A 13,619-nucleotide genomic window follows, 5' to 3' on the forward strand; every position below is an offset into this window, starting at 1 on the left:
ACCTGACTTAATCATGAATTACAGCAGGAATATGTGTCAATAAAGCAGTTATTAACACACTAAGCAACTATTATCATGTGTCTAAATAATAAGATTTATATATGTACATTTAAATAGTTTATTAATCATTTACTTACACTTTCTGAATGATCTTATGAACCCCTGACAACTAAATAACTGGTTTGTAAATAACGTAATAATTTAGAACTGATAAATTGATCATTAATAAAGTATGAAAATACAATTATTAAACATTATAGATATGCTCAAGAACAAAACATTTATAGCTGTATTTATAAACTGCTTAATAATGCCTATTAATGTTGGAACAATGCTTTATAAAGGAATTGAATTGACTATTTACTAATGCTTAACTAATGACTCATAGTGTGCAGTTATTATAAAGTGTTACCCAATGATTATATGTTGCGATCAAACTTATAGCAAAATTTGGTAGATTTGTATGTTGTCTGAGGGTTGGCATCATCTCTTAGGTGTTCGGTCATCTCAGGTCTTTGTAAGGGCTAGATCCAGACTGAAGCTTGTGTAATTCCTAGTTAGGCAGAAACAGAGAAGGAAATAGAGAAAAAATAGCATAGCTGCTGTTCCCAAGCAAAATAATGTTAATGTGCATTTGATCAGATGTAACTGAAGTACAGGGTTATGAAATACATTATGTGAATGCTTGGCTAAAGAGATGTGTCTTTTATCTAGATTTAAACAGAAAGAGTGGGTCTGAACCCTGAACATTATATTGTGAAATATTATTATAATTTAAAATAACAGTTTTTTTATTAATATATTTTAAATCGAATTTATTCCTGTGATGACAAAGCTGAATTTTAAGCATTTGTTACTCCAGTCTTGATTGTCACACGATCCTTCAGAAATTATTTTAATATGCTCAAGTAACATTTCTTATTATGTTGAAAATAGTTGTGCTACTTAATATGTTATGTGGAAACCATAATGCATTTTTTTTTTCAGAATTATACAATGAATAGAAAGTTCAAAAGAACAGAATTTATTTGAAATAGAAATCTTTAAAACATTATAAAAGTTTTTTTTAAACTAGAGTACTTTTGCGTAAATCTCCTTATTCTGTCAGATAATGTCTAAAATTTTGATAATGTCTATGATTTCTGTTTGGATTCTTTAGAGATAATTTTCTTAAAGGGGTCCTGTTATGCTTTTTCACTTTTTCAACTTTAGTTAGTCTGTAATGTTGCTGTTTGAGCATAAAAAAAGATCTGCAAAGTTACAAAGTTCAAAGTCCACTTCAAAAGGAGATATTTTATTTAACAGAAATCACATTTCAAAAACTACAACGAACGACTCGTTTGGACTACAACGCATATTTTCCGGGATTTGTGATATCGACGAATGGGACGAGACCTGGTTGAGCTGCACTAGAGAAGGCAACGAGTGTTATCACTATGTCGGAGACACACTAGCTTTCCCAAGGCAGACGAACTTATAGTGGTTACAATCATCTGGGTTTAAATCGCGCTCTAAATGATCATGCCAGACTGGGGAGGGAGGTGTTGTAATAATGTAAAATATGTGAAAAATAATGTGTTTTTCGAACAGCCTAGTATGAGAGCCTGTTCTAGTACACCCCAAAACAAAATCAAAACTTTGTAAAAGAGCATAATAGGACTCCTTTAAAAACAATGTTTTATGACAGCCATCATTTTAAGTGAATATATCTCATAAAAACATAATAATAATATAATCAGATATCATCAAATCCGAGACTTTCCTTTTTCCTTTAGTACATAAAAATATTTGTGTTTCTGGGTCAGAATGACTCAAAATGATGAAGCATGTCACAATATAGTACACAAAGGAAAATAGGGAAATGAGATACATGTGTGAACAACTGGAACAAGTTGAGACCAGAGACAACAAGAAACCTTGAGATAAAAAAATAAAAGCAGACAAAAGAAACACTGACGCCCCCGAGTTATCTCCTGTGGTCCCTAATGATATTACTAAAAAATGTGACATGTTATTTCACTCAAGAATTTTAGTTGTGTACTCTCAGGCAATAACTTTTCATAAATTTTTGTTTTTATAATACTACAGCTGTGCAGTGTGGTAACCCTGGGTCTCCCAGTAACGGACGGGTATATCGACTGGACGGCACCACCTTCTCACATTCGGTCATCTATTCCTGTATGGATGGCTACCTGCTAAGCGGCTCCACCACACGCCAATGCCAAGCTAACGGCACTTGGTCTGGCACTGCACCCAACTGCACCTGTAAGTGTGAAACAAGATACAGCAGGGTATTTGTTGAGCTTTAAATAGAAATAAAGGGTTGTTTGTTTTTGAATAAACCAAAATGGCCTCAGCAGTGCTTCATTACAGGTTGTAATGAGGTGATATGACAGATGTGCTTGTGGGAGTCATTTGTGTAAAGCTGTACTAAAAATGTATCGTCGTGGTAAAAGACCTTGACTGATAGAGAGAAGTCCTCTTGCTGAGGGTTCAGGGGACCAACTTTATGAACGTTTAATTTGTGAGAGTAACTGGTGTTCCTTTAAAGAATGCTATACAGAAGGTTAGAAAGGTTTCAGTGCATTTCGTGGAAGAATTGGGTCAGAATGAGTGGGATTGTAGGATTCGGTTTCTCCGTGGTAGCTCCAAGATGTTCTTTTGTCAAAAGGGAGGAAGATGTAAAGGTCAGAATTGTTCCTCTTCTGGCTCTGTTAGATACATAAATCAATTATGTTATGCCCTGCCATGAACATTATGGTATCTGTATATTTTACATCTTATAACTGTACAAACTACCAAATTCTGCTTTTTTTTACTTTAACAACCACCATAATAAAACAGATGGTACAGTAGAAAACCACATAATGACTCGGTGATCTTCATAAAGGGCCTGTCCATAACGATTTATGGTTTTTAACTGTGTATGGTAGGGTAACTTGCAGTTAACCAATTAACATGTTTTATTGTAGCAATGTGCTGTTTTTTGTTTTTTTTACTGACTTATTTTACAGTCTGGTCTATGAACCTATTATGATTGATAGGACATAATATTCCAAAGAAAAATGTTTGTCTTAGTAATCTTTTATTTAAAAGCATCAATGTCTCTTAGGTCAAATGAACTATTTGATGATGTTAACCAGTAACCAAATAGCTATTTGTTCCAGCATTGTTTTTTGCTCATGGTTAGCATACGGATCACGCTTTGTATCATTTGAATCTATTTCAGTTCAATTTTTGAGTGATGGAACGCTCGCATATCTAGTTAATTAAAAACTCTCGCAGTAGTAGTTGTTTGAGAAATGATGAAGAGTCACAGCACAATAAAACAGCTTAACCTGCGTAATGTGTCTAGGTAAGTTGGCATTCTCATCCATAATCACATCCCTTAATGCTCTCAAACGTTCACCCTTAAACGTGGGCGTATTCCCTGCATACCATTGACTGGAATTATATGGGCGGTGCACCAAACCAGCTCTGATTGATGCAGCGCTACATGTGTTTATTGAATGGAGCAAAAGCGGTGATACATGGCTTTGTCCAAGGGAGGAGTCACATTAGCATTTAGCGTTAGCCATTTCTCACCATCAGCTGACATGTTTATGTGCAAGGCTGCTGATGGATTTTACAAAACATAATTTTCCGTCCTTTTCCAAAAGACACAAAACGTATGGCAACTCAAGGGTGATAAATAAGTAATGTTCGAACATAAATCAATAGAGGAAATTAAGATGTTGCGTCTGGGAAATAATTAAATAAATGCACTGATCCGACAGGGTTTTGTCAGCCACAGCAAAGTGCAAAACTACTAATTTGTTTCATCTGAATTCCAGTGGCGCCGCATTCTTTCTCACATCATTCCAATCCGACCTCCTCTTATTTATCCATTGGAAAGAATGATAATTGTAAAAGATCTGTGGAATTGATTTGAAGTTGCACCTCGGGGACACCGGTGGGATGGGAGCCGTGCTTGCGTGCTACTATTGATTTCTTTACATAATAATAAGATCTATCATTTGAAATAAAAAGACAGGGGTTCTAAAGATTGTTGTAGCGTAAATGAGTTGTCAAAGATGATTTGTGAAACGTGGCTCCCCGAGGTTTGTTTCGATAGCTTCAATCACATTGCCACAAAAAGCTATGATTGCCATCTGAAGAGTTGTATTTGTATTAGATACTGAATAAAGATCTACACTGCTGTTGTTTGGCAGATTGTAAATTGGCCAGACTTTTATCTCAAATAGGAGCCGTGCTTACGTGCTACTATTGATTTCTTTACATAATAACAAGATCTATCATTTGAAATAAAAAGCCAGGGGTTCTAAAGATTGTTGTAGCGTAAATGAGTTGTTAAAGATGATTTGTGAAACGTGGCTCCCCGAGGTTTGTTTCGATAGCTTCAATCACATTGCCACAAAAAGCTATGATTGCCATCTGAAGAGTTGTATTTGTATTAGATACTGAATAAAGATCTACACTGCTGTTGTTTGGCAGATTGTAAATTGGCCAGACTTTTATCTCAAATAGAGACTATTAGCACATCGTACTCAACACAGTAGTTAATTTTGGCCTATAAGCATCATAACTGTGATCTTTACTTTTCAGTGATCAACTGCGGAGACCCCGGAGTGCCAGCAAATGGGCTGAGATATGGTGAGGACTTTACCATTGGACAAAACATCACTTTTGTGTGCCAGCCTGGCTACACGATGGAAACCGAGAGTTTCTCCACCATCACATGTACCGGAAACGGTACCTGGAATGCCCCAGTGCCTTTCTGTAAAGGTGAAACTTGATTTAAACATCATTTAACATTAAAATTAACAGTTCTAATAAACTGTGGTAACATTTTACAATAAGGTTCAATTTGTTTACATTAGTTAAAGTATTGAGTTAAAGTCATCCTTAATTTATTAAGTTGAATAAATAAAAAAATTTTAATGGACCATGAACAAAAATGGATTAACATTAAACAATAATATATTTTACCAAACTAACATTTACAGTATTTATTAATTTAGGTTAATGTTGCTTCATGCATCAGCTTAAAATCAAACCTTATTGTAAAGTGTTACCTGATTTCCCATTTCTTCCATAGGCTTCATCGTCCCAAGATTAACACATTACTCTAGCATTTTCTCTGACTAGTAAAGCCAAATAGCTTTATTGTTCACAAGGCAAGGCCTAAAAGATTATTCGCTCACTGATATATTTGCACATCTGGCCCCGACTGCCCCGAGCGTTAGATGCACAGATGCTTTACCCAGAGTGAGTTGAGGTCTTCCAGCTTTGTGTCTTCGCCATTGTGATGGATGTCTTGTTTGAAATGTAGAGCTAACAAGGGGAGGAATGTTTATCCACCCTTGTAGGTCATCTTTTCTTGTGAAATTGCGCTACAATGAATGGTAAACATTCATGTTTTATCAACCAATCATGCTGTTGGACAAATGACGGGAACACATTTGTAGACTGAGCGTTCACCCCTTAAGGGCTGTGTTGTCCCCATTATTATAATCAGCTTTGACCTATGAGCCCTTGCATTTCTCGTAATTAATTTCACAAATGACTCCTGTCAACTTCCTACTGCCAGGAGATGAACTGGTACAGAATATATAAAGTGATATGAAATTGAATTCCAGGATTGGACGATGCATTTGTGATCCTCACCAGTGCCCTGGCATCGAATGCCATTTTGCTAAGCTCATTTAGATAGACAGATGTCTCATTTATTCCTGAAGGCAGTGGCCTCCTCCTGTCTCTTAAAGGACATGTTGTGCATACATATCTGAGGAGCCTTGAACTTCATATCCTCGGTCTAAACTTATATTCTGTCTCACAGAGCCATTAATATGCATGCTAAAGTGAGTTGACTCAAAAAAGAACCACTCCCACCTCTGTCAAACGCTTCAGGTGTGGGGAGGATCCTGACATTGAGTGTGTGCATGTCCCTTCTGTCTCTTTCCTGCAGTTTTAGATGGTATATGTGAAATATTTATTAGCTTAGGAACTCCAATCTGGTCCAGGCCTCTTTAATGGATGCCAACACTGATTCTGATTCATAATACAACAGTGGGCTTTGTTAGAAGTTTATCGGTTCTATCAACATGAGTTGAGCGAAGACAACACTATCAGCTCATAAAGAAACAGTCGAAGCATAGTTTTTGCAGGCAGTAATCACCGTCTGGCTAGAACTTTACTATGGTGTGTGTGTGTGTGTGTGTGTGAGCGTTGTATTGGGATGTTGCACCATAAGTGGGGGCATGTGTCATCATGAGTGGCCGTTTGAGCAAGGCATTGGCAGTAGTGTTAGCAGAAGCAATTAATCTCTCTACCTAACTGAACCTGCTAGTACCGTTATAGTTACTGCTACACTTTTTTACACATATTGTTGTCTTATATTTGTATATTCATAAATCTGTTAACTACGGAAGTTCTAAGGCCATGCATTATTATTTTTTTCCTTCTTGTTTTCTCGTTATAACGACTTAATTTTCTCGTGATCTCGACATAACGAGTTCTTTTCTCGTTGTCGAGATCACGAGAAAATTAAGTCGTTATAACGAGAAAACAAGAAGGAAAAAATATATATAGCATGAGCGCTTAGAACTTCTGTAGTTAACAGCTTACGTATTAACTAAGATTATTCATAATAAATTTATGTCTATGTCATTAAAGTAGTAACATCATTTGGACTATTTCATTTATTTTAAGGGTGTTTACTCATTTTTACTGGAAATCAAGACAAATGTACTTATTTAAAGTAGAATTTTTATGTTGGTTACGTTGTAATTGTATTAAACATGCCATTCTTAAGTATAAGCTTAACTCTCCTCTGTTTCACTTCTTCCTTTAGCCGTTACCTGCGCAGCTCCTCCGCCAATCTCAAACGGCCTCCTGGAGGGACGTGACTTTGAGTGGGGCACCAGCGTGAGTTACAGCTGCTCCCCAGGATATGAGCTCTCTTTCCCTGCCATTCTCACCTGTGTGGGCAATGGTACATGGAGTGGTGAGGTGCCCCAGTGCTTGCGTGAGTACTGTACTACTCTATTAATATTAATCAAACTGACTGCTTCATCCCTGTGGGTGTTTGCAACCCTATGCATGCCAACATTTCCCAAAAAAGCAGCAGAAAGTTCACACCTTGCCTTATGTCTGCAACTTATCTATGTGCTGTTGACGAGGAAGTCATGTTCAGACATTGATTGATTGATTGATTGATTGATTGGGTCATCAATGAATGAGAACATATAGGTCAAAATTTCTTTTTCAATTAGATCTGCTGGATTATGCAGCAATATTTGTTTAGGACACCAGACAAGGTGGGCTCAGCATGGTGGGATGTCAGTCTGTTTCAGCACATTGCTGTATGATGACTAAGATGAAGAACCTCCAGGCATGGTATGAGAATTTAAAGTTTAAAAAGCCTAGTTATCACAAAGGTACCCTTGTTTTAGCCCTCACATGGAACAAAAGCAGCCAATGTTAAAAAAAAATATTTTGCTCGAGATAGAAAGCATACCTCTGAATTTGTCAGGGTACTGATTTTTTTCCTTCTCTTTCTTTTCCACTTTTATTTTATATCCTGACAGCATATCTATAATTCATCAAGAAAAGTCAAGTTTGTAGTGCTAGATCTCAGGCACAGTAGTCTGACCAGCATATTTATGATGGATCAGACAGCTGATGACGTCAACCATGTGATTGATTTTCCCTCCAGAGACCTATTGTTTGCCTGACAGTGGTAGGGCCATGGATAACATTTACCACAGGGCTTGGGACTTCCCCCAGTATTATGTGGCTATGTTCAGAATAGCATAATAGCAGACTATTCTTACTATACCTGCAGTATATAATATGTACGCTACCATTTAAAAGTTTGGGGTCAGTATGATTTTTTTAAGAAGAGAAAATTTGTATTCAGCAAGGACGCATGAAATTGATTAGAAATTGACATTGAAGACATATATGATGTTAAAAAAGATTTAATAAATGCTGTTGAAAAAAAGCATTGATATTAAAAAAGGTTTCATGAGCACCAAATCAGCATATTAGAAAGATTTTTGAAGGATCATGGGACACTGAAGACTGGAGTAATGGCTTCTGAAAATTCCGCTTTGCCATCACAGGAATAAATGTTATGTATGTTATTTAATCTATTTTAATCTATTTTAAAATGTAATTTATTCCTGTGATGGCAAAGCTGTCATTACTCCAGTCTTCAGTGTCACATGATTATTCTAATTGTTATTTTAATGTTATTTTAAATTGTGATAATATTTCCCAATATTATTTTTATTTATTTTTACTGTATTTTTCATTGTGCGACCTTGGTCAGAATAAGAGACTCTATGCACATGCATGACCTAATACTTTACTGTATTTTTCATTGTGCGGCCTTGGTCAGAATAAGAGACTCTATGCACATGCATGACCTAATACATTTGCCAAAATGTGCAGTATACATACATCAGAGCACACAGCATGATGCAATATCCCACAATGAAGTCTGCTTGTTTCGACCTTCCATTTCGAGTTTGATGAATGAACCAATGGTAGGCAATATACAATGTATATTGCAGATTGTAAATCATTACATTTTAAACAACTTTTGAATATTCCTCACATTTCTGTGTTCACAATTTCAATATTTTATACACTTTTTCTCTCTTTCTGAGAAGTGGTAAATATTAAGGACAACATAATAAAGCATGCACTTTGTTTTATAAAGACAAAGCGTTTAGCATCATTCATGCCTAACCGTTTGAGAATGATTTTGCTGAAAGTGTTTCTTTATGATCTCTGTGATTATAGCTAAGTTCTGTGGAGATCCTGGAATCCCTGCTTTTGGCTCGAGGGAAGGCCGCAGTTTCATCTACCAGTCCGAGGTGTCATTTAGCTGCATGGCTTCCTACATCCCAGTAGGCAGTACTACACGCATTTGCCAGGCTGATGGCACCTGGAGTGGATCCCAGCCTCGCTGTATAGGTAAATCAATTATACTGGCACAGTTTGCATGTTTAAGCCATATGTTAAATTCCCAGTCAAACAGACTATCATAATAATTGTTGTATGTTTGTATATCAAAACCTAATAATGCTAAAAACCAAATAATCAGCCAGCTGAAGCTGACCACTGCGTCCAACTCCTAAGCAAGAAGCAATTATGGTCACTTAAAGGGATAGTTCACCCAAAAATTAAAATTAGCCCATGATTTACTCACCCTCAAGCCATACTAGGTGTATATGACTTTCTTCTTTCAGACGAATACAAGCAGAGTTATTTAAAAAAAAAAATGTCCTGGCTCTTCAGAGCTTTATAATGGCAGTGGGCGGTTGTTTCTGTTCAACAGTCCAAAAGAAGTCCAATAAAGCGCATCCATCCATAATAAAAAGTGCCTCACACAGCTCCGGGGGGTTAATAAAGGCCTCCTGTAGCGAATCGATGCATTTTTGTAAGAAACATATCCATATTTAAAATTGTATAGACAGTAATCTCTAGCTTCCACTAACTGTTCCTGTAGCGAATCAATCCGTTTTTGTAAGAAACATATCCGTTTTTAAAACGTTATAACCACTTTTCTGTAGCTTGCTCTAACTGTTGTATGCGGAAGCCCATCCTCCCGGAACGGCTTCCACATACAACAGTTAGAGCAAGCTACAGAAAAGTGGTTATAATGTTTTAAAAATGAATATGTTTCTTACAAAAATGCATTGATTCGCTACAGGAAAGCTTTATTCACCCCCCGGGAGCCGTTAGAGGCACCTTTTATTGCCAGTGGATGAGCTTTATTGGACTTCTTTTGGACTGTTGAACAGAAACACCCGCCCACTGCCATTATAAAGCTTGGAAGAGCCAGGACAATTTTTTTATATAACTCCGATTGGATCCGTCTGGAAGAAGAAAGTCATATACACCTAGGATGGTTTGAGGGTGAGTAAATCATGGGCTAATTTTCAGTTTTGGGTGAACTATCACTTTAAGTCATTCGACTCTTTATGGTTTCATGGTTCAGTTCAGTGGAAGCTAGGTGGTCAGAATTTCAAGTTTTGCCTCAAATATTGCTTTCCAGTAGCCCTGGCTGCTGTGTCTTATGATTACCGCACACAATGATAAGCCCTTTTGGTATTATTTGTCACCCAGTACACAAACAAGCTCAAAAGTATTTAGCAACAACAATTCCAAAGAAATCGATGCCCTCCCACAGCCCTGGCAGCCCAGGCCAGTGCTGCTCCAATCGGGCTTGATGTTGTATTGACACAATTATGGTGGGAAAGAGCAAAGCCACTCCTTTTAGTGACCACAGAACAAGGGAAGTGGGAACAGTTGGCAGACGAGTAGACGAGTATGAAGTGAGCAATGAAATTGTATGAGAAACTTCAACTTGAGAAACTCACTTCTTGATGGCTGGCAGTGGCAGCTGTTGTGAAGTTATTGTCCTCTGCTTCTCGGCTCGGTTCCCATGACCTTCTCAAACACAGGTGCACTGAGGCATGTACCTGGCTGAAGTTCTATAATTCACCAATCAAATGATTCATCGGTTACACTTTACAATTCAGGTTCAATTCGTCAAAAGTAAATGCATTAGGTGTCAGGAACTCACAGTGAACAATTCTTTTACAGCTTTTATTAATCTTGGTTTATGTTCATTTCTACATTGTACAAATACATTTTAGCCTTTCAAGTTGTATAAATTAACATTAATGTAGTCTGAAAAGGCATGAATTAACAATGAACAACAATATGTTCAAATTAACATGAACCTAGATTAATAAATCCTGTAAAGAAATGTTCATTAGTTAATGCATTAGGTATAATGAATTAACAGTGTTAACTAATTGAACCCTTATCACTTTTTTCAACTTGTGTTTGAAAGTGTTTTTTTTATTGCTGCATTTATTGTAGAAAATAAATGTACATACTGATGTCGCCCAAATTTAGATCCGTACTGTTTATATAGATCTTTATACTGTTTGTGTAATATAAATTCTCTTATTTGCAGGATTAAATATTACCATCTGATATTCTGAAGATATTTTCTGTTTCTGACTTTTAGTGTCGATAACTGTTTAGGTAAGGTAGTTTGACTAGAGTTAAACTACATGAATTCATGAGTTTGTAACTTAAACTTCAAGTTTTGAGTCTTTGTTCCTCCCAGGGTTTATTTCGCATTCTACCCTTACAGTTTTTTCCCTTGTTACTTTCACCCCAGGTTCCCTTACTGGAGGGTATTAAGGCACTGATCTCTCTAAAGCTGCTTTAGGGTGCTTTTGAATTGCGAGAGACACCATAGAGACTGATGTGAACTGAATCAAAGAATCAAATTATTCACAAAGAATTGTTTCTCTCTCTTTTAAAATATAGAGTCCTATGAATTAGTTCTGACAGTATTTCTATTTATGTATACATACATACTTTATTTCTTTCACTTTTCCTTCTCTGTGTATGAACTGGCCTTTGGCTGTATTATCTACATCCATTTCTCCATGTCTCATTAACAAAGACTCTTCTCACTGTCCCCCTAAGCACAGTGTTTATCTGATTAAACCCCTCAGTTTATATACCATAAGGGAGTCCTTCTCCTAACGTCAATAAATACATCGATAATTCTTTTTAATTGAGCAAGTAATTGAATAATTGGTCCCAACTCTATGAGGCTATTATTGAGGAGCCATGAACAGCCAGCTGGAGATTTGGATGAGCTCTGGTTGGCGTTTTTAAGCATTTAGTGTATTGTGCCAACAGAAGATGTCAGCCATAGCCCAAAAGCAGGTGTAATCATTTAGCTCTTTCAATGGAGTATTATTATGGCCTCATATTACACCCTCAAAGACACCATACAAAAGTAATATAGGGTGTTGGGGGGTGGAAATGAAGTGCTCTAAAAGGCCACTAAATAATTATACACAACAATTCTTATAGAATGAATCCTATTGGCTCTTCTCACTGACTAAGATAAACCCTGTGTAGTCTAGTTCAGTGGCACGGACGAAATTAGATGCAAATAATGAAATTCAACTAACCTTAAAATTGTGCATAGTTAGGTGTAGCAAAATAAATTTTTTAAAAGTTAGAGAAAACTTTCTCCATGTCTTTTGTTGTTGACGTAAAAAAATAAAAATTAAAAATTGTGCGTCCAGTTGCAGATTCATATATCAGTTGGTAGAAGCTAACAAATTAGGCAGATGGCGACATGAACAGGTTGTGTGACATGACCTCATCCTCAAAAAATTTGAACTAAACTACACAGGGTACAAGAAAATATGACCCAAGCAACAATAAACACAAAGATCACTTGCAGTGAGGACAGGTTTATGCTGACCTTAGTGTGTTTTGTGCAGTGCATTATTGGCAACCAAGAACATGAAAGAATCAGAGACATTTAGAAACCAAAATTTTGACACATTTTGACATATTGTTGGGTATATGTTGGGCATTTTGTCATATTTTGTCATATTGTTAGGCATATGCAACTTTATTATTTTATTATATTATATTATATTATATTATATTATATTATATTATATTATATTGTTTTTCATCCGTGTTTAAATATTTCTGTTTATAAAAGTGTATCTTCTGGTGGTGACAACCTGATTTTTAATACTTGTAAAAAAATAAATAAATAGTCAGTGAATCAGATGTACTAGTTTCTACTTGATACTATTTGGCCTCCTAGTGGGCTCTTCCTTCAAAATCAAAGCAGCGCGAACACTGTCTGCAACTCTTTTCTCAATATGGCAATGCAGTCATATATTTTCTGTGTGCTGACTCAGTATTAGAAGCTACACGCTCAAAAAAACGGCATGGAAAAGGGGTCGGTTGTGTAATCCTGTCATTTACATACCTGCATTGAATCAAGGGTCTCTGCCTCAGCTCAAAAATGTGCTCTACATCCCAATTACAGAGCAGCACAGCTGTGTGGTAGCAGATGCACTGCTGCAGCAACACTGCCCCCTGCTGCGTCTCCATCAGCCCACCATAAAAAAAAAACAAATGTTACAACACTGCTGCAGCACTTACATAAGCACACAGGCCCCATAACCATCACTATAAGCCGAGTCTTAGCATTGCTTTGAGAGATGTGTTTGGGCTCATGAAGGGCGATGTAGCACATATTTATGAGAGCTGAAATGTTGTTATGTTCTTATGGTGGTGAAAAAGAAACTGCCTCAGTTGTGACAGATAAGAAGATATTGAGAAGAATGTGACTGGATATTCATTTGTTTTGTCTTTCTTCTTCCTTTCTTTTCTCAGAGCCAACCCGTACCACCTGTGAGAACCCTGGGATGCCCCGTTATGGCTCTCTCAACAGGACCTTTGGCTTTAAGGTAGCAAGATGACTACATATATAATTAAAAACATGTGGAGTTCATTTCAGCTTGAGTGCTGCTCTCATTAAAGCTAAAAAGGGACAAACCAAAATTCTAAGAAATAAGAACTAATATGAACCAACTAATTTGAAATGTATTGTTTAGTATAAGAAGTAATATTAATTTTTCAAAAAAAAAATAAAACTTTCACTCATATATTATATATATATTTTATTTTTACATGTGTTATATACTCATGCACTGTAATATTATTGTATTATATTATATTATATTATATTATATTATATT

At 36.4% G+C, this 13,619-nt stretch overlaps 1 protein-coding gene across 1 annotated transcript in view; it reads left to right on the forward strand.

Moving 5' to 3' along the window:
• LOC107742859 (CUB and sushi domain-containing protein 3-like) overlaps positions 1-13,619 on the forward strand; it is a gene marked incomplete at its 5' end in the record, with an annotated part of 265,370 nt that overhangs the window by 234,906 nt on the left and 16,845 nt on the right. The window contains 5 exons of the mRNA XM_016555932.1: positions 2,089-2,265; positions 4,606-4,785; positions 6,854-7,027; positions 8,812-8,985; positions 13,255-13,329. Of these exons, the coding sequence (XP_016411418.1) occupies positions 2,089-2,265; positions 4,606-4,785; positions 6,854-7,027; positions 8,812-8,985; positions 13,255-13,329 (780 nt within the window). The remainder of the gene's footprint in view (positions 1-2,088; positions 2,266-4,605; positions 4,786-6,853; positions 7,028-8,811; positions 8,986-13,254; positions 13,330-13,619) is intronic.

The sequence above is a fragment of the Sinocyclocheilus rhinocerous genome, unplaced genomic scaffold (genome assembly GCF_001515625.1).
Source record: "Sinocyclocheilus rhinocerous isolate Xijiao unplaced genomic scaffold, SAMN03320098_v1.1 scaffold1338, whole genome shotgun sequence".
Lineage (NCBI taxonomy): Eukaryota > Metazoa > Chordata > Actinopteri > Cypriniformes > Cyprinidae > Sinocyclocheilus > Sinocyclocheilus rhinocerous.